Raw genomic sequence first — 26,172 nt, 5'->3', positions numbered from 1 at the left:
TATCAAACTATTTTTTGTTTTCTGCTTTCCTCCACAATTCTCTCAGATGTGCACCATTAAAACACCAGCTTCATTTTTTTTTCCTTATCAGTATAACCTGAGTGACACTTCACTACACTAGTCTGCGGTCCTCACCACCTTCCTTACAACACCCAGGCCTACAACCACTAGGAGAGGACATGGTTAAGAAGGTAATTTCAAGCAAAAATATAAACATGGAGGCAAATTGTGTGCACACATGCCCATGCAAGTCACACCAGTGAAAATAGTGCACTTTCCCACCCAAAACATGCAAAATTTGTGTGAACCATAATTCATGGTATATAAGTCAACCTAATGTGTAAATTGACTTCAAAATTTCAAGCTTAACACTTACAATCACTATGTAAGTCAACCCTCTCTCCCTCTGTATACAGGTTAATCTATAACACCAACAAACATGATCTATGTGTCTATATACTAAAGTGCTTCTTCCCCCTTATAAGAGAGGTTAGCCTGCCAAAGCATGCACCCATCTTCCACCTATCCTACACCTATTTGCTTCTGTTTTAAAAATTTCTTAGCTCCTTGTGGATGAAGGGTCATCCGTCCCCTGCCCACTACCTGGGTCAGAAGCATTGCAGCAAGACACTAAATACGACTCTAATCATGATACCTCTCATTATATATGTATATCTATTTAAACTGTTTTAAATGTTTTACTATTATCACTGTGTCTTGCTGCATTACTTCTGACCCAGGGCAGTGGGCAAGATGGAGGAATGACCTGTCATCCAGGAGGAACCAAGATGAGAGGGAGGGAGGGGTGGAATGGGTGGGGATGAAATGGATGATAGCCTTTTGACTATGGCTACCTCCCTTGTAAGGGGGGAAAAAGCCCTTGGTTGTATATACTATTATCACTGTTAGATTGAACATGAGTAGTAGCTGTTCTTGTTGTTGTTGTTGCCGTTCTCTAGAGTCTAGACTATCTGGCCAAGCAGTCCCATCTATCTATGGAATACCACAGTTGGTATGAGGTTTTCCAAAAAATCCCTTATAGAGTGTATATTATGCTGCTGGCACACATGATTGTGAACAACGCAGTCTTCCATAATGTGTTGTATAGTGTGGGGTGAAGTGTTGCATCCTGGACAGTTATCAGCTATGTGGTCATCCAGCCTCTTCTGGTAGGATGGATGATTGCATAGCAGAGTCCAGGATGCAACACTTCACCCCATACTATACAACACATTATGGAAGACTGCATTGTATACAATTATGCATGTTAACAACACAATATACACTCTATAGGGGATTTGTGGGAAAACCTCATTCCATCTGTGACATTCCTCTGCTCAGCCAGTTGAAGGAACAATAACAACTCATGATAAACTTATATACAGTGGTAAGTAAAACAGTGTAAAAATATATACATATATCCTGATGTGGCAGTGTCTGTGTCACGGAACACATGTCACTGGCTCTTACACAGGTGGCACTTATCCCCAGGAGCAGCTTCAGTTACCCAGGCAAGTGGCACAACCCTTTAACATGAGTTTTAGTAGGTGACCTACTACAATTAAAATAAGTGTTAGATTTGCTGTTTTACTTATTTACCACTCTATAGAGGTTTGTATATTATATCCATCATACAGGCTGATCCCGATTTTTTCATGTTTAAAATGTTGACTTATATGCCACAATCTGATACATGCCCATGCAAGCCACAGCTGTGCACTGTTTAGCCCAAAATGAGCACACATTGCAGAACATGAAAAAAAATTGCATATATCAGCAAACAAGCAAGCTATTACTGCCAGTTGGGGGAGTCAGAGGGCACCAAATAACATCTCAAGAAGAAGTGAAACTATTTACAGCATCAGAGAAAAAACATTTTTCTCCAATTCTAGGATTTTCTCTTTGGGTAAGCCATATTTTCCATCCCATTCAAGTAAGCCAGTGTTGCCGGGTGCAAAATGCATGCCATATATACATACATATACCAAAGGCTTTTTCCCCCTACATGGGGGGTAGCCAAAAAGAAAAAGGCATAGAAACCACTCCCACCCATTCCATTTCCTATATATTCCACTCCCCTCCACCCTCCTCCCTCCCTCTTATCTTGGCACCTCCTGGATGACGGGTCATCCCTGCATCCTGTCCACTGCCCTTTTCTTTATTTTTTGCTCACAACTGTACATATTGTCTGTATAGCTACAAAGTAGAATCTTGACATTCACGTGTTTGACAATTGCAGATTTATTGTCAGATAATTAAAAATAAATAGTTACCCCATACCTGTAGGCATTGACTTCACATACAGTAGACATTTAGAAACAAAAGAACTGGATAACTTTGATTAAATTGCTTGTACATCAGTTATAATTTTCTTGGAGATGTAAACTACTCTACTATCTCACCTGTATAGTATCTAAAATAAGTTGTGGCAAATGAAATGCACAAAACACAAGAACATAATCAATTAAATGAGTATATCAATGCACAACATTCTAGACAAAATTATGCCTGCTTTTTCCCCCTTATAAGGGAGGGGAGGTAACCAAGTCAAAAGGCACATACCTACTCCCACCCATTCCACTCCCACCCATTCCACTCCCATCCACCACCCTTTCATCCCTCTCATCTTAGCTCCTCATGGGTGACAGATCATCCCTGTATCTTGCCCACTGCCCTGGGTCAGAATTAATGTAGCAGAACAGTACATCCAAAGCAAGACCACTTCCCTTAATCAACAACCCCACCCTCTCCATGTCCTCATGCAGAAAAAGAGATGAGGAGAAATCCCTTTGAGCTATACCAAAATATCATTTACACAAAACCACTCCCTACTCCCCCCCCATCCCTCTCTTCCTTGCAATGCGGTATCATCTATACACAGCCATTTTCCACTCACATCTATCTCCTGCCTTCTTCCTTCCTTGCTCAACAGACACTCCCCTCTTGTTCAATGCCCCTTTCCTCTCATCAATCCATCTCATCCTCAGTCATCCCCTCAAGTTCACTACATCCACCTCTGCCTTCCACACCTCTCTTACTAATCTTTCTTCACTCATTCTTTCCATGTGTCCAAACCAACCCAATACTTTTTCATCAGCCCTGTCTACCATCTCCTTTTCCACCCATGCTCTCCTCCTCATTTTCCACTCTATCCAACCTTGTAACCCCTACCATATTTCTCAGATATTTCATCTCAAACACTATGGGTGATTTTAACTCGAAAGAAATATGTTGGGATGAAATGACTGTGAAAGGTGGAGAAGATCACTGGGGATGACCATTGATTACACATTGATGCTATGGGTCAAGGAAAATACCAGATATAGAAATAACAATGAACCCTTAAAATTGGATTTGATATTCACATCAGAACCCGAAATTGTGGATAAAATCGAATACAAGACACCAATTGGAAAAAGTGATCACATACTACTAGAACTAGAATTAAATGAAGAAACAAATATAGAAATTAACAAAAAACACAGAAAAGGAAGACTAATGTATAACAAAACAGATTTTGGGAAACTTAGAAAATTCTTTCAAGAAGCAAATTGGGAAAAATTTAATAATGAAGAAACAAAGGTGGAAGAGAAATGGACAATTTGGAAGGAAATCTATAATGAAGGAGTGGATAAGTATGTACCTAGACAAAAACAGGGAAGGGTGTATATAAAATCCTGGTATAAAAAGTGCAGTGCAGCAAAAGACTGGGATAAAGCCTGGAAAAGATGGAAAAAGGAAAAAACTCTGAGAAATGGAAAAAATACACCAAACTATGAAATATGTAAAAATATGTAAAGAATAAAGAAATTAGGAAAAGGACATAATTGACAAATGTAAAGATCAACCCAAATTATTTTATAGATATGTAAATACATATATACATACATATACTAAAGTCTTTTTCCCCCTACATGGGGGGTAGCCAAAAAGAAAAATGCATAGAAACCACTCCCACTCATTCCATTTCCTATATATTCCACTCCCCTCCACCCTCCTCCCTCCCTCTTATCTTGGCACTTCCTGGAAGATGGGTCATCCCTGCATCCTGTCCACTGCCCTGGGTTAGAGGCAGTGTCGCAAGACACAGCACATTCACAGCAAGGCCGCTTCATAAATTCGGCGCCCCCCCCTCCCTCTCCATCCCCTTCATGCAGAAAAGGAGAAGACGGGGAGAAATCCCTTCATCAAATTTTTTCTCATACATACCTCCTCTCCCCCCATCAACCACCCACTCCTCATGCATCACAGCATCATCTACACACAAAACCTCTCCATTCACCCCTATCTTCTGTCCTCTCCTGTCCTTCCTCCACAGACATTCCTCTCTTTTGTAATCCTCTGATGAAGAAATTAAATATTATTCAGAATGAAATATGGAATCAAGTATTAAAGCTTGATGTTAACAAGTCACATGGCCCAGACAGAGTTGCAAACTGGATACTAAAGGAATGTATAGACGAACAGGAAAAATATACAAAATAATTGAATGTTCACTCAAAGAAGGAAAACTACCAGGAGACTGGAAAAATGGTACCACAAAGAAAATTGCTATATAAACTGGAAACAACAGGAGGCATACTTGGAAAACTATTGAATTAGATGGAGGTCTTCCTACATGGAAGAAAAATGAGAGTGGTGCTCAGATACAAATATTCAAAATGGGAAGAAATGAATAGTGGTGTTCCACAGGGGTCAGTAGCTCCGATAATGTTTGCTATATATGTAAATGACATGGATGAAGGTATTGAAAGTTAAATGAACTGCTTTGTGGATGATGCAAAGTTATTAAAGAGAATAAACTCATTACAGAGTGATCTGAACAAAATCTCAGAGTGGAGCAAGAGATGGGAGGTAGAATTCAACATCAAGAAGTGCAGTATAACTGAATTTGGGAAAAGCAAGAAGAGAATATCAGGACAGCATACAATTGACGGAAAAGAAGTAAAGAAAGTAAATTCTGAAGGGGACCTAAGAGTAATCATCACCAAAGACATATTGCCAGATAAACATATAAATAAAATACACGGAGAAACATACAATTAGTTGAGATTAATAAAGGTGGCCTTTAAATACCTGGATAAGGAAATGATTAAGAAAATATTACAAACACTGATAAGGTTCAAAACTGGAATATGCAGCACTGATATGGTCACCCAGTACAAAAAAGAATATAAAAAGTTAGAAAGAATACAAAGAGTAATGACAAAGATGGCACCAACACTTTCAAACTTGACATATGAACAAAGACTGGCTGAACTGGAATTGCCGACCCTGAAACAAAGAAGAGAATGAGGGGACCTACTAACCATCTACAGAATTATGAAAGGAAAAAAATGCCTTGATAGAGAGGACTTATTAAAGTGGCACAGAGGAAAAACAAGAGAACATACAATGAAACTCAAAAAAAATAACTACAGAAGAGACCTGAAAAAAAAACAGCTTCCCACACAGAGTGATGGATATATGAAACAAATTGGATGAAAAAATAGTGTGTGCAAACACAATACAAGAATTTAAGAACAAACTTACTTTTGTGAGATACAAAAAAGTGTCACCACAAGCATAGCTCCCCTTCCCGTATAATACAACAAGGTAAATACATTTAAACCTTTCTTTTCTGCCTCTCTCAAATTCCAAACCTGCCCCATACAGTGCTGTTGGCACAATCACCCCTTCATATAATCTCCTATTTCCATCCATTACCAGATGCCTATTTCTCATGACATTTTTTTATCCAAGGCATTTACTTGTTTTTCTCAATCTACAATTTACCTCCACCTTCATTTCTCCCTTTCCTGCAACACCTGACCCCAAATACCTAAAGCTATCCACTTCCTCCAGCCTTTCTCCTTTAAGACTTACTTCCAACTCTGTGCCATCCTCTACCCTTGTACATCTTATCACCTTACTTTAACCCACATTTAACTTCAACTTTCTCCTATTGCAGACCCTCCCAAACTCCATCACTTCCTAACTCCCAATCTCCGTCACTAACTCCCTTAATTCCTCTGACCCTGCCACAAGTGCAGTGTCATCAGCAAACAACAACTGGCTCTCCTCCCACTTTTCTTCATTTTCTTTGATCATCTCCAGTCCCCTGCCTATTACCCTTGCCTTTACCTCCCACACCAACCCATCTGTGTACACATTGAACAGACATGGCAACAGACACATTGCTGTTGCAGTTCCTCTTTTATCTCAAACCACTCACTCTCTCCATTTCCAGTTCTAACACAGCAGGCTCTACTAACTACTGTACACAATAACTGTACTGTTATACCAACAGTTTCTGACATGACAATCTTTGTTTAAATATATTATTCTATCAATCTATCTACATACCAAAAGGCTTCCTCCTCCTTATAAGGGAGGTAGCCAACCATCCCTCACTCATCCCACACCCATTTGTTTCCCTTTTATCTTAGCTCCTTGTGGAGAAAGAGCCATCACTGTCCCCCACCCTCTGCCTAGGTCAGAGGCAATGCAGCAAGACACACCACATCCACACTAGTAATAAACTACCAGATCATATCATGAAACTGCAAGATTAGATTTAATAATAAAGTCTTGCTCATGAATTTTTGAATGATTTATAAATATGACTTCTCACCACAAAGACAAATGCTGGATATATGCTGCTTGAATGGTGTACATCTCCTTTTAGCCTCAAAGGGACTGACAGCCAACAGACCAGGTCCTGGATCTCTCTCTAGCAACTTCAACTGTATTTCCTTCATCTTTTCACATAGAGAGAGAAGACAAATACCAACTGCTTCCTTTCTATTACTACTATAAGCCCGTGACATGGATATTGTCCCACACTAATACAACGTGGAAAACTGTCCAATGATTTTTCCAAGAGAGGTCTTCAGGAGGACCTGTTGCCAGTCACTGTGGATCTGCAGGTTTCCTGTCAGTGAAACACCTGGCAATAATTACTATTGCTCACTTCCCCTTAATTCAATCCCTGATTGCACCTCATCACTTTCCCATCAATACTTCTTAAATTTCAATCTATCTATACACCATGGGCTTTTTCAACCTTATATGGAAGGTAGCCAAGTTCTAAAATATCCTATCACAAATACATTATTTCTTTCAGGCTCTCTTACATTCCAGCCCTGTTCAGTACAGTACTGTGGGCAAAACCTCTTGTCCATACAACCTTCTCTTTGCACCCATTTCCAAACATCTATTACTGAACATACTTTTCATTCCATCCAGACATTTAATCATTCCCTTTATGTTGTAGCTTGCCTCCACATTCACATTACTCACTGCTACATGTGATAATGATATGGTTTAACATCACAAACTCCCCCTTATCAGGAAGTTAGGATGGTGCCCCTTACAGAGGACTTTGTAGTGTTGAATTTAATTAACCGTGCCCTTGGTTCAACTTCGCCTGTGGCAGGGTTCGAACTGCCATCCCCTTGACCTTCACCACAAGTAATGACACCCTAACTTGCTAAACCAGTGAGCTTCCAGTTACATGTGGCTCTAGATACTTACAATTCTTCATTTCCTTAAGTACTTCACCATTGACTGTCACACTCAATCTGCTATTGACATTTCTTATACTTCTTACTTTATCTTTATCTACATACATACATATACCAAGGCTTTTTCCCCCTTACAAGGGAGGTAGCCAAAAAGGAAAAGGCATAAAATCATTCCCACCCATTCCATTCCTAAATACACTCCACACCCCCACCACCCTCCCTCTTATCTTAGCACTCCCTGGATGACGGGTCATCCCTGCACCTTATCCACTGCCCTGGGTCACAAGCAGTATCGCAAGACACATCACATCCACAGCTAGGCCGCTTCATTAAATTGGCGACCCCCCTTCTCCGTCCCCCCATGCATAAAAGGAGAAGACGGGGAGAAATCCCTTTGGGCTGCATCAAATTTTGCTCCCACATACTACCTCATCCCCCATCCCCCCGCCCATTCCACCTCATGCATCACAACATCATCCATATACAACCATTCTCCATTCACCCCTGTCTTCTGTCCTCTCCCGTCCTTCCTCAACAGACATTCCCTTCTTCCCCAAAGCCCCCTTCACCCCATCCATCCACCTCATCCTAGGACGTCCCCTCATGTTCACTCCCTCCACATCTGCCTTCCATACCTCTTTTACTAGTCTTTCTTCACTCATTCTTTCCATGTGTCCAAATCATCCTAACACTCTTTCATCAACCCTATCTCCCAACTCCCTTTCCACCCCTGTTCTCCTCCTCACCTCCTCATTTCTCACTCTATCTAGCCTAGTAACCCCCATCATACTTCTCAGACACCTCATCTCAAACAAATTCAAACTCCTTCTCTCTTCCTCTCTTATGTTCCATGTTTCTGCCCCATACAGTGCTGTTGGCACAATCACTCCTTCATATAGTCTCCTCTTAGCATCCATTCCCAAATGTCTATTTCTCATTACACTCTTCAATCCACCAAGGCATTTACTTGCTTCTCTCAATCTACATTCTACCTCCACCTTCACTCCTCCTTTTCCTGCCACATTTGCTCCCAAGTATCTAAAACTATCCACTTCCTCCAGTCGCTCTCCCTTTATGCTCACTTCCAGTCTACTGCCATTTTCACCCCTTGTACATCTCATCACCTTACTTTTACCCACATTTATCTTTAGCTTTCTTCTATCACATACTCTCCCAAACTCTGTCACCAACTTCCTCAATCCCTCCTCCGATCCTACCACAAGCGCAGTATCGTCCACAAACAACAGCTGGCTCACCTCCCACTTTTCTCCATTTTCTTTAACCATCTCCAATCCCTGACCCACTACCCTTGCATTTACCTCTCGCATCTTCCCATCTATGTATAAGTTGAACAGCCAGGGCGAATAACACATCCTTGACGAAGTCCCACCTTTGCCTCGAACCACTCACTCTCTCCATTTCTAATCCTGACACAAGCTCTACTACTCTCATAAAAACTCTTGACAGCTCCTAGAAGCTTTCCTCCTATCCCGTATATCTTCATAACCTCCCACAGTGCCTTTCTGTCTACCCTATCATAAGCCTTTTCCAGATCCATAAAAGCCCAAAGGAGGTCCTTCCCCTTTCCTATAGCTTTCTCACATATCTGTCTTACCACAAAGATCTGATCTACACATCCCCTACCCGTCCTAAATCCACACTGTTCCTCACCAATTACTCCCTCTGTTCCTCTCCTTATCCTCTAAATCAAGATCCTCCCATAAGCCTTCCCAAGTACACTTAACAACCTAATCCCTCTGAAACTACTACATTCACACTTGTCCCCTTTTCCCTTGTAAAGTGGAACTATACAGGCACTCCTCCAGTCCTCCGGCACTCTACCCTCTCTCCAGTAGACATTGCGGCTATGCACCTCCTGGCATAGGATCCTCACCTTCAAACAGCCAAATTCATCAAAAAACTCATTCAACACAAAATACCTATGAAAGAACTATGAGCCATGAATATGAAACCTGCAAATTTTGGGGTGTTAGGTATATGTGAATGCCTAAATTACACGCTGTCTACTCAGGAGATATACCACAATAATTTCTCTTTGAATCCACCCACCCCTACTCCCACACACAAAAAAAAAGCAACTTTTAGTTTCTTACTGCAGGGAAGCCTTGAAAGTGAGTTTTGTTAATAAAAAGCTCCAGCAGGCATGCGCCAACAGGAAAATGGGATGACACCTACAGGGGTGGTTACCTGTTCAGACAACTCAATAATTGGGGCAGGGTTGTTCAGCAGGAGGGAGTCAGGTCTGGAAACATTATCCATAAACCACTGTGTATTGGTTTCCTTGTTTGGGTTACTGAAACTCTCACGGCGTAGAAGACGGCTGAAAAGAAAAAATACACATATATACATGCTTTAGGGTATATACAGCAATATCCATGTGTTTGTATAAAAAATGCACATATAACAAACATTGGTCTTTTTCTGTACACTACAGTTAGGTAAATAAAGGCCCATTCCCCTTCATAAGTGGTGTGGTAAAATCAAAGTACACTATCTATCTATCATACACCAAAAGCTTCTTCCCCTTTATAAGGCAGGTAGCCAAATCAAAGGGACACACCCACTCCCACCCATTCCACTATCATCCACTACCCTTGTTTCTCTCTTATCTTAGCTCCTCATGGATGAAGGCATATCCCAGTCTCCTACCCACTGCCCAGGCTGGAAGCAATGCAGCAAGACATGGTACATCCATATGCCCTCCTAGCACAAGTAAAATTTTATGACCCACCTAAAACTGGATTCCTTCTTGACTGGTTTACCAGATGATGGAGTAGGCGACTTGAAACCACCAATGGACTTCTTGCTTTGCCATGGTGATGATGAATGAGAGCTGCGGCTTGGGTTCATGCTTAATCGAGGCAGTGATAGCTGAGATCCAGAGAGACCCCTGCACCAGAAATATTCATCAGTAAATTTTACAACCAAATTAGTAAGACTTATGCAGTGAAGGTAATATTTACTAGATAAAGAAGAAAAAATCATTGTCACACTTCATAGCACACATATTAGATTCTCTATTACCTGCAACATATCATTCAAAATATACAAAAATATATTTGGGCTAAAATAAAATACACAGAAGTCAAGGCCAAATCTGTCTTTTTGTATTTAAATTGCATGCCAAATATTTTTCATTTCCACTTTAATATTTCACCTGCTTATATACAACTTTTTGCATTATATTTTCATATGTGAGAAGTGACAAAGGTGGAAAAAACAAGGCTGAAGTAGTTCACCTAAAGATAAGTACTAAAGGCCACAATAAAAGAGAATTCATGGTGGCATATGTTCCTCCCCCCAAGACAAGAACTTGAAATTAAATTGAATATAAATAAATTTTATTGGATACAGCTCTTTTTCTGAAGAAAAATATTGAACAATGTATCAACGTAGACCTTATTGGAGATTTTTGTGGTGAAGTCAACTGTGAGGAATGGAAAACAAATGGCAAAGCAGATTTCTGGAGAAATACCCTGTTGAATATAGCAATGGAGAACACAACAACCCAGTGGGTAATGGAAGTGACCAGGGTAAGAGATGACACTACCTTTGCCCAAAAGGAAAAAAATTCCATGTTACAATTGAATTTCAGCTGTAGAATGAAGGAGGGAATCACAAAGGCAAAGGAGACTGAATTTTAGGAAAGTAGATTACTTAAGGTTGAAAAAATTCCTTGAAGAAACAAACTGGGAGGAATTCATGAATACCACAGGAATAAGGAGGAAATGGGGAAAATTTTCTTCACATTTACAACGTGGGAGTGGTGAAACATGTGCTAAAGACCTGAGAAAGGAAGAAGTAGAAACAAGACTGGTTTAACAAAAAGTGTGAGATTGCAAAAAAGGCCAGGGACATGGCTTGGGGAAAATAGAGGAAGAGAAGAAACAATAAAACAAAAGAAGTTCACAAGCAAGCTAGGAATGATTGTACAAAATTTTGAAGGAAGAAAGCAATTTTGAAAAAGATGCAGTAAATAAATGCAAAGATGAACTGAAACTGTTTTACAGGTTTATCAATGGTAAATTGAGACAGAGTAAACAAATCATCAAGTTTAAGTTAACAATAAATGGTGAGGTCTTTGAAGAAGTCTTAGCTCAGGCAGAAACAATGAATGAAAGTTTCCAATAGGTCTTCACAAAAGAGTGCAATTTTGGGGGGAAAAGTATGTGGAGCAAAAAATCAAGTTTAGCAGATATAAATATAAAAGTGAGGTAAGTGCTCAATCTCTTGGGACCATTGGATATTACAAAAGCTTCAGGACCTGACAGGATCTCAAACTGGATACTTAAAAAATGTAGGGAACAACTAGTGGACAAAATCCAGTCTTATTACATGTTCACTGAATGAAGGCAGTGTGCTGCTTCATTGAAAAAGGGTAAACATGGTGCCAATTCACAAAGGTGGAAACAAGGAGACACCACTAAATTATAGGCCAGTATCACTATCCAGCACAATGGTGATGTGAAAGGATTGTGAAAGACCGATGGATCAAATATCTTGAAAAGATAAACATTCTGACAGACAGCTTGGCTTCACATCTGGAAGGTCATGTGTGTCAAACTTTTACTCAAGAGTGATTAAGGTGCTGCATGAGAAAGTGGGGTGGGTGGACTGCATGTTGACCTTGAGATGGCATTTGATAAAGTACCTCACAGTTAAATTATGTAGAAATTGGAGCATGTTAGAGGGCTGAGTGGCAAACTACTAGAATGGATTAAAGACTTTTTGAAGGAAAGATACATGAGGACAGTAGTAAAGAATAAAATGTCAAAATGGAGACCAGTAACGAGTGGAGTTCCACAAAGTTCAGTGTTTGCACCAATAATGCTTCTTGTCTATGTCAATGAAATGATAGAAGGAACAACCTATGCCATCATGTTTGCAGACGACACAAAAATCATGAGAAGAATGAAAAATGAGGAAGATGGTAGGCTATTACAAAAAGATCTAGACACTATTTTTACATGGAGCCAAAAATGGGAAATGAAATTCAATACCAAAACATGCAAAGTATTGGAAATGGGCAGTAGTGGCAAAAGGCCATCCTTAAACTACATGGTGAGGAGCCTCTGCCAGGGGGCACACAACTGTGGCCAAAGCCATCATCTTTGCCCTATGTGCTTGGACTGTTGAGGTAGGTTACAGTTACTGCTGGAAATCAGAGAGGAGTACTGGATTCAGACCCACAACTAAGTGAATGCAAGACCAGCTCACTTCCTATTACACCATCAGTGCACAAAACTAACATGAACTTGTATAAATACTAGAGTTCACCCTTAAATACATCACACTAACAAACTTAAAAGAAAACTGGAGGCTAAACATAATAGGAATATTAAAATTTAAAAATGTCTAATTTCATAAAAAATACCATTCACTCAAATAATGTATTCATGCAAAACATACATAAAAAACAAGCATACTTCCTTGAAATTAAAATTATCACCACTTTCAACAGTCAAATCTTAAAATACCATAACAAATCTCACAGGCAACAATATAAAATTTAAGTTCATTTAACATGTAAACACGAATTAGCTATAATATATTACTAGTACATTCTTTTTAGTTCTGATCAATTAAACAGTAGTAACACTAGCAATCCAAGTTATTGAAGTTTTGTTATATAAATGATGACTCTGAAAACCACAATATTGAATATGAATGGGAATATCTCAATGATACAAAGCTTATGTTATGCCTATGGGAAACAACCAGTTTGTCATACAATCAGAATTGTACCCTTGTATGTAATGCAGTGCTTACAAGCTAAAGGTGAGCATGCAAGGCCAAGCAGAAGGGTCAGCATATGTTTTACCTTTCCCGTAGGAGTTGGGCTTCCTGCAGGACTGGAGGAACTTTTAGGCGAATGTGTGGACGGAAGAAGTGAGGATTGAAAGGATGAGAAGAGAGAAAATACTAGTTGGAACTTGGGAAGAGGTGGGAAAATAGAAAAGGAAATATGAGCTCAAAGAATGTCCCCAACACAAGAGCCATGTAATGTCTGCACTGATGTCATATCTCATCTTCTCTGCTTACATTTCAACTTTAAGTGCAATAGCATTTCATCCCATAGAATTATGGGAATGACCAGTGTATTTCCAAATTATTATTCATAAAACTAGAATAGGTATCAGAACTTTAAGATGCTAATAATAAAATGTTTGGTGCATCTATAAGAATTGAATTGTAAATATGAATAGAATAATATTTAAGAATGCATAAAAAATTGTATTATACTGATGACTTATTGGCATAAAGGCAGTGAAGAGTTTACTGAATTATTCATCACAGCATGTAACTGTATAAAAAATATTAGCATAGATAAAAACAGATTAAGGAATCCATCTCTTAAATTTATCCATGTCTATGCTTAAACATGTTCCAAGGACAAACATTTCTCTATTGTTTGGGAAACAGACTACACATGGTGGGATGCCCCTGAAGATGTGAAGAGAGAGAGTAGGTTGGCACTACTCATCTTGAGCTGAGTCAAGGAAGGAGACTTAGACATCTTACTGTTACTACTGACACTATTAATATTATAGAAAAAAAATGCAATTACACAGCAGATGAAAATACAAGTTTGGGGACAATAAAGAGCACACATACAAAACCGTATTTAAGATATTACCAAACAGAAAAAAAAAGTTTCATAGAAATTTAAAGGAAACCAAAAAAGAAACAGGGTAAAGTTTTCATAGAAATTAAAGAGGTTGTGAAGGATGGAGTAAAAGACAAGAGAAATAAACATCATTAGTAAATCATTAGTAAACACTATATAATAATGTTAGTACTACTCATTAAATATGCAATAAGCAGATATTAATTCACACATATTGCAATAGCCACTTGACTTAACCTTATGTTAAATATACAAATCTTAAAACATTTTCCATTTTGAAATGGTTGGATATCATTATTACCAATTTATAAGACATCAACTTATAAGACATGCCTCATCTGCACATGCAAGATCAACCTCTAATAACTAGCCTGACTTGCTCTTCCAGGTCAAGAACATGCAGTATACATGTCCAAACTAATACTGTGTAATAATTTTGGTGGACCATCATTAGACTAATAATAAAAATAACAATAATTATGATGATGAAAACAAAAATAAAATATGAAACAAAAACAATAATAATTGTTGCCTCAAGTGTCTGTATTGCATTAGTGTGGGACTATTTCTATGTCACTGGATGAGAATAATGAGAGGGGAGCAGTCTCCAGTTGTCAGCTTTTCATTTATTATACGGGAAGGGAGCTATGCTCGTGGTGACCCATCTTTGTATCTCTCAGCATCAAGTTTTTTCTTAAAATCTTGAATAGTGTTTGCACACACTGTTTCTTTGTCCAATTTGTTCCAAGTATCTATCACTCTGTGTGGGAAGCTATTTTTTTCAGATCTCTTCTGTAATTATCTTTTTTTTTTTTAGTTTCTTTTCATGTCCTCTTGTTTTTCCATTGTCCCATTTCAATAAGTCATTCTTATCTAAGATTTTCATTCCCTTCATAATTCTATAGTTAGTAAGTCTCCTCTTTCCCTTCTTTGTTCCAGTTGGTAATTCTAATTTGGACAGTCTTTGTCATTTTGGAAAGAGTTGGTGCCAGTTTTGTTGTTGCTCTTTGCATTCTTTCTAACTTCTTTATATTCTTTTTGGTACTGGGTGTCCATAGTGTTGCTGTGTAGATGTTCGAAATACAGTTGAAGTTGATAGAGAGAGATCTAGGGCCCACTCTAGACAGTGTCAGCCATTCTGGGCTGCATATCCTGATGGGGGTGAGGGGTTGACAGGTTCTGCAAATGGGTAGCTTTGCTGTCCATCCTGCAGAAGCACCATATACAGGTATTCACCACCAGTCCCTCCAGTGTATGTTTTTATTTGGTTGTATTTGCCTAGCTGTGTTAAACAGTATAAGAGATACAATTGTAGGGTTCTGTTTCTGCATTCCCATTGGTCAATTCTGGCCTTAAATTGTGCTATGTTCTTTGACTGCCAACTATTTTATCATCAAGACTCCTACATGGGAAACTGCATTTCTTTAATTTTATTCAAATATCTAGTCTTTGCCCTATCCTCTGAGGTTTGGTTGGGAGGACACGGAGATCTTCCATCCCCAACATGCAATGAAGAGTGGGTTCTGTTTGTTTATGAGGTGGGTATGTGCTTTGATTTTGGAATATATATATATAAAGTGGGGAAAGAACATTTGGTGCACACATACAATAATTTGTACTTTTATTTTTCATCTTACAGGGCAGAGGGGGATTTGCCGATTCACCGATTAAATGAAATGACCTTGCTGTGGATGTGCTGTGTCTTGCTGCATTGCTTCTGACCCAGGGTAGAGGGCAAGATGCAGGGATGACCTGTCGTCAATGAGGAGCTAAGAAAAGAGGGAGAGAGGGATGATGAATGGGAGCGGAGTATGTGGTGATGGGATGGGTAGGAGTGGATTTAAGCCTTTGACTTTGGCTACCTCCCTTGTAAGGAAGAAAAGGCCCTTGATATACATATGCATGTATCTTATTGGGGGGAAAAGCCCTTGGTATGTAGGTAGATATATTTTTCTTCTATTTATTTTTGCATTGAAATTAATTTTCCATAGCTGGCTACAATTTTAAATCCTGACTAGGTCTTCCTGCAGTACTTTATATCTTCATTTTCTACTTTTTTCACACTCTTTGAATTGTCTGCTGACACACTGTCTCTATTATGAGATGGGGCTGGATCTCCTACATAAGGTAGGAGTTCCTGAGATACTCTGGACAATAGTTGTTAACTGTGTCTGTGGGGGTTCCTCCTTACAATATCTTGATACTGCCTCTTTGAAGTTGCATCTCATCAATACCTCCAGAAATCAACCCAGATGACAAATCATTCCAAATACAATCTAGAATGTTCAGAAAGTTCGAATTGGCAAACATAGATACATCAAACTGAGCACATTGTTATTCAGTGGCAAAACCAATAATGGAATAGCCCGGTTTAATGGAAACAAGGTCACTAAATTGAGTACTTTCCCATCATCTGTTATTTTTTGCTAATGAACACTAGTATTTAGTGGAAAGACTATCAATATAAAGCAAAATTTGATTAAATTGGATGTCCATAATGAACTGTGGGAGGTTATGCAGATATATGGGATAGGAGGAAAGCTTCTAGGAGCTGTCAAGAGTTTTTATGAGAGTAGTAGAGCTTGTGTCAGGATAAGAAATGGAGAGAGTGAGTGGTTTGAGGTAAAGGTGGGACTTCGTCAAGGATGGTTTATGTCGCCCTGGCTGTTCAACCTATACATGGATGGGGTAGTGCGAGAGGTAAATGCAAGGGTAGTGGGTCAGGGTTTGGAGATGGTTAAAGAAAATGGAGAAAAGTGGGAGGTGAGCCAGCTGTTGTTTGCTGACAACACTGCGCTTGTGGCAGGATCGGAGGAGGGATTGAGGAAGTTGGTGACAGAGTTTGGGAGAGTATGTGATAGAAGAAAGCTAAAGATAAATGTGGGTAAAAGTAAGGTGATGAGATGTACAAGGGGTGAAAGTGGCAGTAGACTGGAAGATGAGCATTAAGGGAGAGTGACTGGAGGAAGTGGATAGTTTTAGATACTTGGGTGCAAATGTGGCAAGAAAAGGTGGAGTGAAGGTGGAGGTAGAATGTAGATTGAGAGAAGCGAGTAAATGCCTTGGTGGATTGAAGAGTGTAATGAGGAATAGACATTTGGGAATGGATGCTAAGAGGAGACTATATGAAGGAGTGATTGTGCCAACAGCACTGTATGGGGCAGAAACATGGAACATAAGAGAGGAAGAGAGAAGGAGTTTGAATTTGTTTGAGATGAGGTGTCTGAGAAGTATGATGGGGGTTACTAGGCTGGATAGAGTGAGAAATGAGGAGGTGAGGAGAAGAACGGGGGTGGAAAGGGAGCTGGGAGATAGGGTTGATGAAAGAGTATTAGGATGGTTTGGACACATGGAAAGAATGAGTGAAGAAAGACTAGTAAAAGAGGTATGGAAGGCAGATGTGGAGGGAGTGAACATGAGGGGACATCCTAGGATGAGGTGGATGGATGGGGTGAAGGGGGCTTTGGGGAAGAAGGGAATGTCTGTTGAGGAAGGACGGGAGAGGACAGAAGACAGGGGTGAATGGAGAATGGTTGTATATGGATGATGTTGTGATTGCATGAGGTGGAATGGGCAGGGGGATGGGGGGTGAGGTAGTATGTGTGAGCAAAATTTGACGCAGCCCGAAGGGATTTCTCCCTGTCTTCTCCTTTTATGCAATGGGGGGACGGAGAGGGGGGGTTGCCGATTTAATGAAGCGGCCTTGCTGTGGATGTGCTGTGTCTTGCGACACTGCTTCTGACCCAGGGCAGTGGACAAGGTGCAGGGATGACCCGTCATCCAGGAGATGCTAAGATAAGAGGGAGGGTGGAGGGGTGTGGAGTGTATTCAGGGATGGAATGGGTGGGAATGATTTTATGCCTTTTCCTTTTTTGGCTACCTCCCTTGTAAGGGGGAAAAAGCCTTGGTATATGTATGTATGTGTATAATGAACATCCAATTTAGCAGAAAAATTTATTTAGCAAACCCAACCTTGAGTGAATTAAATTGCCAAATTGGGCTTCAACTATACATATGTTTTGATTCTTTCCAGGATAAACCTTTCCATCAGTTTAGATCTATTGGAGAAGAGATAGGTCTGTTGTATGTTACCCAGAATATTGGAACGCCACTCTATTTACCTAATTGTATTATACAGGAAGGGGAGCTATGCTCGTGGTGACCCGTTTTTGTATCTCACAAGATCAAGTTTGTTCTTAAATTCTTGTATTGTGTTTGCACACACTATTTCTTCATCCAATTTGTTCCATATACAGACGCTCCTCTACTTACGTTCATTCGTTTTACGTTTTTTCGATTTTACGTTTGAACTGACTGTAAAAAAAAAATTGTAAAAAAAAAAAATTTTTTAAGTGAATTTTTTAGTTTAGCGCACTCTCCGTAGTTCAAACGATACTTGCGCACGACGCTGCGTCCATTGTTTACATTGCACAAACGACAAACTGAACATGCCTTGCCTCATCCTCCTCCTCCACCGTCTCAATTTATGTTGCTTGAATTCAATTAATTTGAAATTAATGTTATTATTTTACAATGTTATGTGCATAATTAATTATTTAGGGGTGTTTTATAAGATACGGTAATAGAATTTACGGATGTATAGTACAGTAACAACTTACATTCATTTTCAACTTACGTTCGGCAGTTCGGAACATAATTAAAACGTAAGTTGAGGAGCGTCTGTATCTATCACTGTGTGGGAAGCTGTTCTTTTTCAGGTCTCTTCTGTAGTTATCCTTTTTGAGTTTCATTGCATGTCCTCTTGTATTTCCTCTCTCCCACTTTAATAAGTCCTCTCTATCAAGGCATTCTTTTCCTTTCATAATTCTGTAGATGGTTATTAGGTCCCCTCGTTCTCTTCTTTGTTCCAGGGTTGGCAATTCCAGTTCGACCAGTCTTGTTCATATGTCAGGTTTGCTAGTGTTGGGACCAACTTTGTCGTTGCTCTTTGTATTCTTTCTAATTTTCTTATATTCTTTTTTGTACTGGGTGACCATATCAGCACTGCATATTCCAGTTTTGGCCTTATCAGTGTTTGTAATATTTTCTTTTCTTTATCATTTCCTTATCCAGGTCACCTTTTATTGATCTCAACAAATTGTATGTTTCTCCAACTATTTTATTTATATGTTTATCTGGCGACATGTCTTTGGTGATGATTACTCCTAGGTCCCTTTTAGAATTTACTTTCTTTATTTCTTTTCCATCAATTCTATACTGTCCTTTTATTATCTTCTTGCTTTTTCCAAATTCAATTATACTGCACTTCTTGATGTTGAATTCTACCTCCCATCTCTTGCTCCACTCTGAGACTTTGTTCAGATCACTCTGCAATGAGTCACAGTCTATTTCGGAGTTTATTCTCTTTAATAATTTTGCATCACCCGCAAAGCAGTTCATGTAACTTTCAATGCCTTTGTCCATGTCATTTACATATATAGCAAACATTATCGGAGCTAGTACTGACCCCTGTGGGACACCACTACTCATTTCTTCCCATTTTGAATATTTGCCTCCGAGCACCACTCATTTTTCTTCCAAGTAGGAAGTCCTCCATCCAACTCAATAGTTTTCCATATATGCCTCCTATAGTAATTTTCTGTGTGGTACCTTACCAGTGGACGGGGTGCGGGGATGACCCGTCATCCAGGAGGTGCTAAGATAAGAGGGAGGGTGGAGGGGTGTGGAGTGTATTCAGGGATGGAATGGGTGGGAATGATTTTATGCCTTTTCCTTTTTGGCTACCTCCCTTGTAAGGGGGAAAAAGCCTTGGTATTTACCTAGTTGTAATATACGGGAGGGGAGCTATGCTCGTGGTGACCCGTCTTTGTATCTCTCCGCATCAAGTTTTATCTTAAAATCTTGTATAGTGTTTGCACATATTGTTTTGTTGTCTAATTTGTTCCATGTATTAATCGCTCTGTGTGGGAAACTGTTCCTTTTCAAGTTTTTTCTATAACTATCTTTTTTCAGTTTTTCTCCATGTCATCTCGTTTTACCGTTGTCCCACACTAACAGGTCATTCCTGTCTAAAACTTCCATTCCTTTCATTATTCTGTAGATAGTCAGCAAATCTCCTCTTTCTCTTCTTTGTTCCAGAGTTGGTAGGTTCAGTTTGGATAATCTTTGCTCATATGTTAGTTCGGCAAGAGTCTGTGCTAGTTTGGTTGTTGCTCTTTGTAATCTTTCTAGTTTCTTAATATTCTTTTTGGTACTGGGTGTCCAAAGTGATGCTGTGTACTCAAGTTTTGGTCTTATTAGTGTAGTTAGTATTTTCTTTATCATTTCTTCATCCATATAAGTAAATGCCACTTTGATTGACCTCAATAAATTGTAGGTTTCTCCTAATATTTTATTTATATGCTTATCAGGTTTCATGTCCTTTCCAATCATCACTCCAAGATCTTTTTCAGAGTTTGCTTCTTTTTTTTTTTCTTCTCCAATTCTGTAATCTTTTGATATTCTGTTTTTACTCTTTCCAAATTCCATTATACTGCATTTCTTTATATTAAATTTCACTTCCCACTTTTGAGTCCAATTCCATATCGTGTCCAGATCTTGTTGCAATGAGTTGCAGTCCTCTTCCGTTTTTACCTTCTTAAGTAATTTTGCATCTGCAAAAAAAATTCATATAGCACTCCACACCTTCATTCATGTCAATAATGTATACGGCGAACATGATCGGGGCCAGTACCAATCCTTGTGGGACACCGCTTTTTACTTCTTCCCAGTTGGAGAATTTTTCTCTAATTACAACTCTCATTTTCCTCCCAATCAGGAAGTCTTTCATCCATTCCAATAATTTTCCTCTGATGCCACCCTTTGATTCTATCTTATTTATTAATTTCCTATGAGGTACCTTATTGAATGCCTTTTGCAGGTCCAGAAAAGCACAGTCCACCCATCCATCTCTTTCTTGTATTATGTCTACTAATCTTGAGTAAAGGTAGATCAGATTTGTTGTACATGATCTCCCTTGTCTGAATCCAAATTGATTTGGGTTCAGTATAGATTTTTCTTCCAGGTATTTAACCCATCTGTTTTCGACAACTCTTTCACAAATTTTTGCTATTGTGCTTGTTAGTGAGACCGGTCTGTAGTTAGATGGATCTTCTTTATCACCTCCTTTATAAATTGGTACAATGTTTGCTTTTTTCCAGTCCAATGGTACTTTTCCTTCTTTAAGTGAGGATTTAATTATATTATATATTTTGTCAGTTAATTCTTCCATACATTCCTTCAGTATCCAGTTTGCAATTCCGTCTGGGCCATGTGATTTTCTGACATCAAGGGTTTTAATTTGATCACTGATTTCTTTTTGTGTTACGTTTATTTCTTTCATTGCTGGGGATAATTCTCTCTCTCTATCTACACTGTTAGGTGAGTTTTCTATTGTGAATACTGATCTGAAGTGGTTGTTCATAATTTCAGCCATTTCCAGTTCTTCTGTATATTCCTTTTTATCTTGGCGCAGTTTTTCTATTTCTTGTTTGTTTTTCAGTATATGTATGTATGTATGTATGTATGTACCTTATCAAATGCCTTTTGTAGGTCCAGGAATGCACAGTCTGCCCAGCCATCCCTTTCTTGCAATATATCTATCAATCTTGAATAGAAACAAATTAAATTAGTGGTACATGATCTTCCTTGTCTGAATCCAAATTGCCTCAGGTTCAGTATATTATTCTCCTCCAGATATTTTGTCCATCTATCTTTGATGATTCACAAATTTTAGCTATTGTATCTAGGAGGAGTGACTTTTAGAGATGCACACCATTCATAATTAAGTATTTACCTAGCTGTATTATGTGGGATGGGGAGCTATGCTCATAGTGACCCATCTTTGTATCTCGCAGTATCTAGTTTGTTCTTAAATTCTTGTGTGGTGTTTGCACACACTATTGTTTCTCCAATTTGTTCCAGACATCCACCACTCTGAAAAACTTTTTTTTTCAGATCTTTTCTATAATTATATTTTGAATTTCTTTTCATATCCCCTTGTTTTTCTTTTAATCCCACTTCAATAAGTTTCTCTGTGATGTTGTGCACACTTTCTGCAACACAGACAGCATTCCAATGTTTCTTCCCAGGATCTATATGGAAGGGTCTGAGGATTGTTGCCAGTCACATTGGGGCTGAAGGTTCCCAGGCAGTGAAACTTGAGGCAACAATCATCATTAACATGCTACAATTACACAATTATTTTTGTTCATTCCACAGTACAGTATGCAAAGATAGCCTGACAAATATTTAAAATTGAATGAAAAATATATACAAAGGAACTGGACAGAAGTGGGGAAAAAAAGGATGAACCTGGGGAGGTCAAAAACATGATCAAAAGTGGAGAAAAAAGGCAGACATTCACAGAAAAATGATAATGAGGAAGAAAAGAAGGAAAAGAGGGAGAAAGATAACAAAGGGGAAGAGGGACAGTAGGGAAAAGGGAGACAAGGAAGCACAGGGGGAAGAAGAGGAGGAGGAATGAGGAAGAACAGACAGAAAAGGATGACCAATAAGAGGATAGAAAGGAGAAAGGACATAGTGGAGGAGGAGGAGTAGGAGGAAGGATGCCAAATATGAGAAGGGGAAAGAAGAAGAGGACATTGTATTTCATTGTTTACAACCAGTGTTTCTATCCTCAGGGATGACATCATGCCAAAGAGGTGTACAGGTGGTAAAGGAGAGATTTAATGAAAGCAGTAGACAGATGGTAAAGTAGAACCTCAAAGTAATCAGCATCTTCTGAGTGGATAATGGATTCCAATCATAAAAGAATACTGTGTGACTCTGGTCCACAGGGGCATTACCAAAGACCCCAAAAGTATTGACAACATAAGGCATATGCAGTCAAAACACATACAGGTGTATGGGGTGGGGTAGGGAGTAGAACAAGGAGGAAAAACAGGAAATTGTGGCACAAAATAAGGAAGAGACAGAGAGTTGGAAGAAAATGAAAAGTAAAATTTAAAAAGGATTTTTTTTTTTTTTTTACTAGTCATTAATATTGAAGGAGCTGGCAAAGTTAGAGGGCAAGGACAGGGAGAGGGTAAAATAGGGAGAGACAAAATAAGATTTTTAAATTTAAATATGAAGGAAAACGATGAAGAACAAGAACAACAAGATGAAGATGAAGAAGAAGAAGAAAAGGAGAAGGAGGAGGAGAGGAAGATGAAGAAGCAAAACATTGAAGAAAAAGGCAAAGATAAAGGAAAGAAGAGGAAAAGGAGACGAGAGAAAGAAGACAGAAGAGGAAAAAGAATATACTAAGAGGCAACAGTGTACCAGAAAAACTGAAAAAACACTGACATTAGTCTTGATCATACTAGAAGGCAAATTCATTAGTATACCAAAGGCCTTTTCACCTTTATAGAGGAGGTGGCCAAGGGCACACCACATCTGTCCTTCACCTATCCTGCATCTTTCCAAAACCCACTTGTACCTTGGTTTTTCAATGGGTGTGGGATGGGTGAAGGTTGAGTGTATGTCTTGATTAAGATACCATCCATATAAAAGCGAAAGGGCAAATAATTTATACAACAGCCAGCTGTTGTTTGCGGACGACACTGCGCTTGTAGCAGGATCGGAGGAGGGGTTGATAGAGTTAGTGACAGAGTTTGAGAAAGTGTGTAAAAGAAGGAAATTTAAGATAAATGTGGTTAAAAGTAAGGTGATGAGATGTACATGGGGTGAAAGTGGCAGGAGACTGTAAGTGAGCATTAAGGGAGAGAGACTGGAGAAAATGGATAGTTTTAGATACTTGGGTGCGAATGTGGCAGGAAAGGGAGGAATGGAGGTGGAGGAAGAATGTAGATTGAGAGAAGCTAGTAAATGCCTTGGGGGATTAAAAAGTGTAATGAAAAATAGACATTTGGGAATGGATACTAAGAGGAGATTGTATGAAGAAGTGATTGTGCCAACAGCACTGTATGGGACAGAAACATGGAACATATGAGAGGAAGAGAGGAGTTTGAATGTGTTTGAGATGAGGTGCCTGAGAAGTATGATAGGGGTTACTAGGCTGGATATAGTGGGAAATGAGGAGGTGAGGAGGAGAACAGGAGTGGAAAGGGAGTTGGGAGATTGGGTGGATGAAAGAGTATTGGGATGGTTTGGACACATGGAAAGAATGAGTGAAGAAAAACTAGTAAAAGAGGTATAGAAGGCAGATGTGGAGGGAGTGAACATGAGGAGGCAACCTAGGATGAGATGGATGGATGGGGTAAAAGGGGCTTTGGGAAAGAGGGGAATGTCTGTTGAGGAAGGACGGGAAAGGACAGAAGACAGAGGTGAATGGAGAATGGTTGTATATGGATGATGTTGTGATGCATGAGGTGGAATGGATGGGGGATGGGGAGTGAGGCAGTATGTGTGAGAAAAATTTGATACAGCCCGAAGGGATTTCTCCCCGTCTTCGCTTTTTCTGCATGGGGGGGATGGAGAGGGGGGTTGACAATCTAATGAAGTGGCCTTGCTGTGGATGTGCTGTGTCTTGTGACACTGCTTCTGACCCAGGGCAGTGGACAAGATGCAGGGATGACCCATCATCCAGGAGGTGCCAAGATAAGAGGGAAGGTAGAGGGTGGAGGGGAGAGGAGTGTATTGGGGATGGAATGGAGGGAATGGTTTTTATGCCTTTGTTTTTTGGTTACCTCCCTTGTAAGGGGGAAAAAGCCTTGGTATATGTATGTACCAAATATCCTTGTAAATTTTCTTTAAAGAAAATCTCTAGAGTAACTTCAAACTATAATAACGAATAAAACCCAAGTATAACTTTGTTAGTGGACTGTGAGAGCAAGTCAAAGATATTCAGTGCTGGAAGCAATAAGACACTGCAATTCACTAAATTTATGACTCTACACATCTACTCACAGGATCAGCTCAGAGTGGGCATGCAGACTCCGGCTGAGGCTGTTGCGGAAACCGTCTGAGCGGTGCGAGGAAGGGGAAGAAGGGCCAAAATTCTCCTTGGACTTTTGCTGGTCCTCAAATTCACTGCTTACACTCACACTGCAATGGATCATGCCAAGCCAGGCAGCTACACACATGCAAATTTGTACTAATGGGTAGTGTCAGGGTTCAAAAGAACATTCCTTCAATAGGCAAGGTTCCTGGGGCAATTATAAGGGAGTTGATGGAGAAAATGGGGATTTGAGGGATTGGTTAGTAAGGAGAAGAGAGGGTACTAAGTAAGAAAAAAATATCTCAACAGAACTGGCACCAGGAGAGTATCACTGCTGACACAACAACACTGATGCTGGAGGGAAAGGAGAGCAGCCATAGATGAGGATGAATATATTGTCATAAAAAACAATCAGTTGTAACTTGAACAGTGAAGTGGATAGGCATGGGACTAGAACATCCTCAACCCTCCTTTCACTCCCATCACATGCAACCCTTTCACTCCTTCCTGCTTCCACGATGCAAAGGATGCACCTCATCACTTTTCCAGCAATACTGCCAGTTCAACCCTGGTGTACCCCTCTCACTGAAGAGGATACTAACTTAGTCTTTACAATCTTCTCTAAATCTCTCCGTAACCCATGCACATTTTTGGTTGTTAAACATAGGTAAACCAATAGTACAAATCTAGGAGGGTGTTCATATGGGAGGGTAAATCACCTGTACAAATTAATCAATCACTTCATTGCCACACATCTCTCCTGCAGAAGACCCACAGCACTCAAGTAACTGGCAAGAGCCAGTTATCTATGTTGTATTAGTGCAGAACTATTTATTACACCAGTTTAAAATAGTATGAGGAGGGAGGTGGTCAGTGGTTGTCAGCTCTCCTTGTGTGAAAAAAATTAAGGAAATACAGTTGATGTTGATAGATATCTTGGGCCCATACTGAGTGTCAATCCCTTGGGGTAACTTCTGGATGAAGGTGAGGGTGTTGGCAAGTTTTGAAGGGTGTTGATGAGTTCTGAAGACGAGTATCAAGATGATTCTCTTTGATTCCCATCTTGCAGAACCACCACTTGTAATACTTATCATTGACCCCTACTAGATAAATACTAA

The 26,172-nt window shown here is 39.5% G+C and overlaps 1 protein-coding gene across 6 annotated transcripts in view; it reads right to left on the bottom strand.

The window, feature by feature from the left end:
• The window catches only part of LOC143026382 (dedicator of cytokinesis protein 1-like), a 195,231-nt gene that overhangs the window by 17,187 nt on the left and 151,872 nt on the right, over positions 1–26,172 (bottom strand). For 3 of the 6 annotated variants that reach the window (XM_076186653.1, XM_076186654.1, XM_076186656.1), the window contains 3 exons: positions 25,024–25,161; positions 10,258–10,416; positions 9,702–9,846 (listed from right to left, as the gene is read on the bottom strand). In XM_076186653.1, the coding sequence (XP_076042768.1) occupies positions 9,702–9,846; positions 10,258–10,416; positions 25,024–25,161 (442 nt within the window). Of the gene's footprint in view, positions 1–9,619; positions 9,847–10,257; positions 10,417–25,023; positions 25,162–26,172 lie in introns of all 6 variants that reach the window. The other 3 variants (XM_076186655.1, XM_076186659.1, XM_076186658.1) reach the window with 3 other exon arrangements.

Source organism: Oratosquilla oratoria, chromosome 6 (assembly GCF_046742065.1).
Source record: "Oratosquilla oratoria isolate Oo_2021 chromosome 6, ASM4674206v1, whole genome shotgun sequence".
NCBI lineage: Eukaryota > Metazoa > Arthropoda > Malacostraca > Stomatopoda > Squillidae > Oratosquilla > Oratosquilla oratoria.
This window is presented reverse-complemented; position numbering and strand designations above follow the sequence as displayed.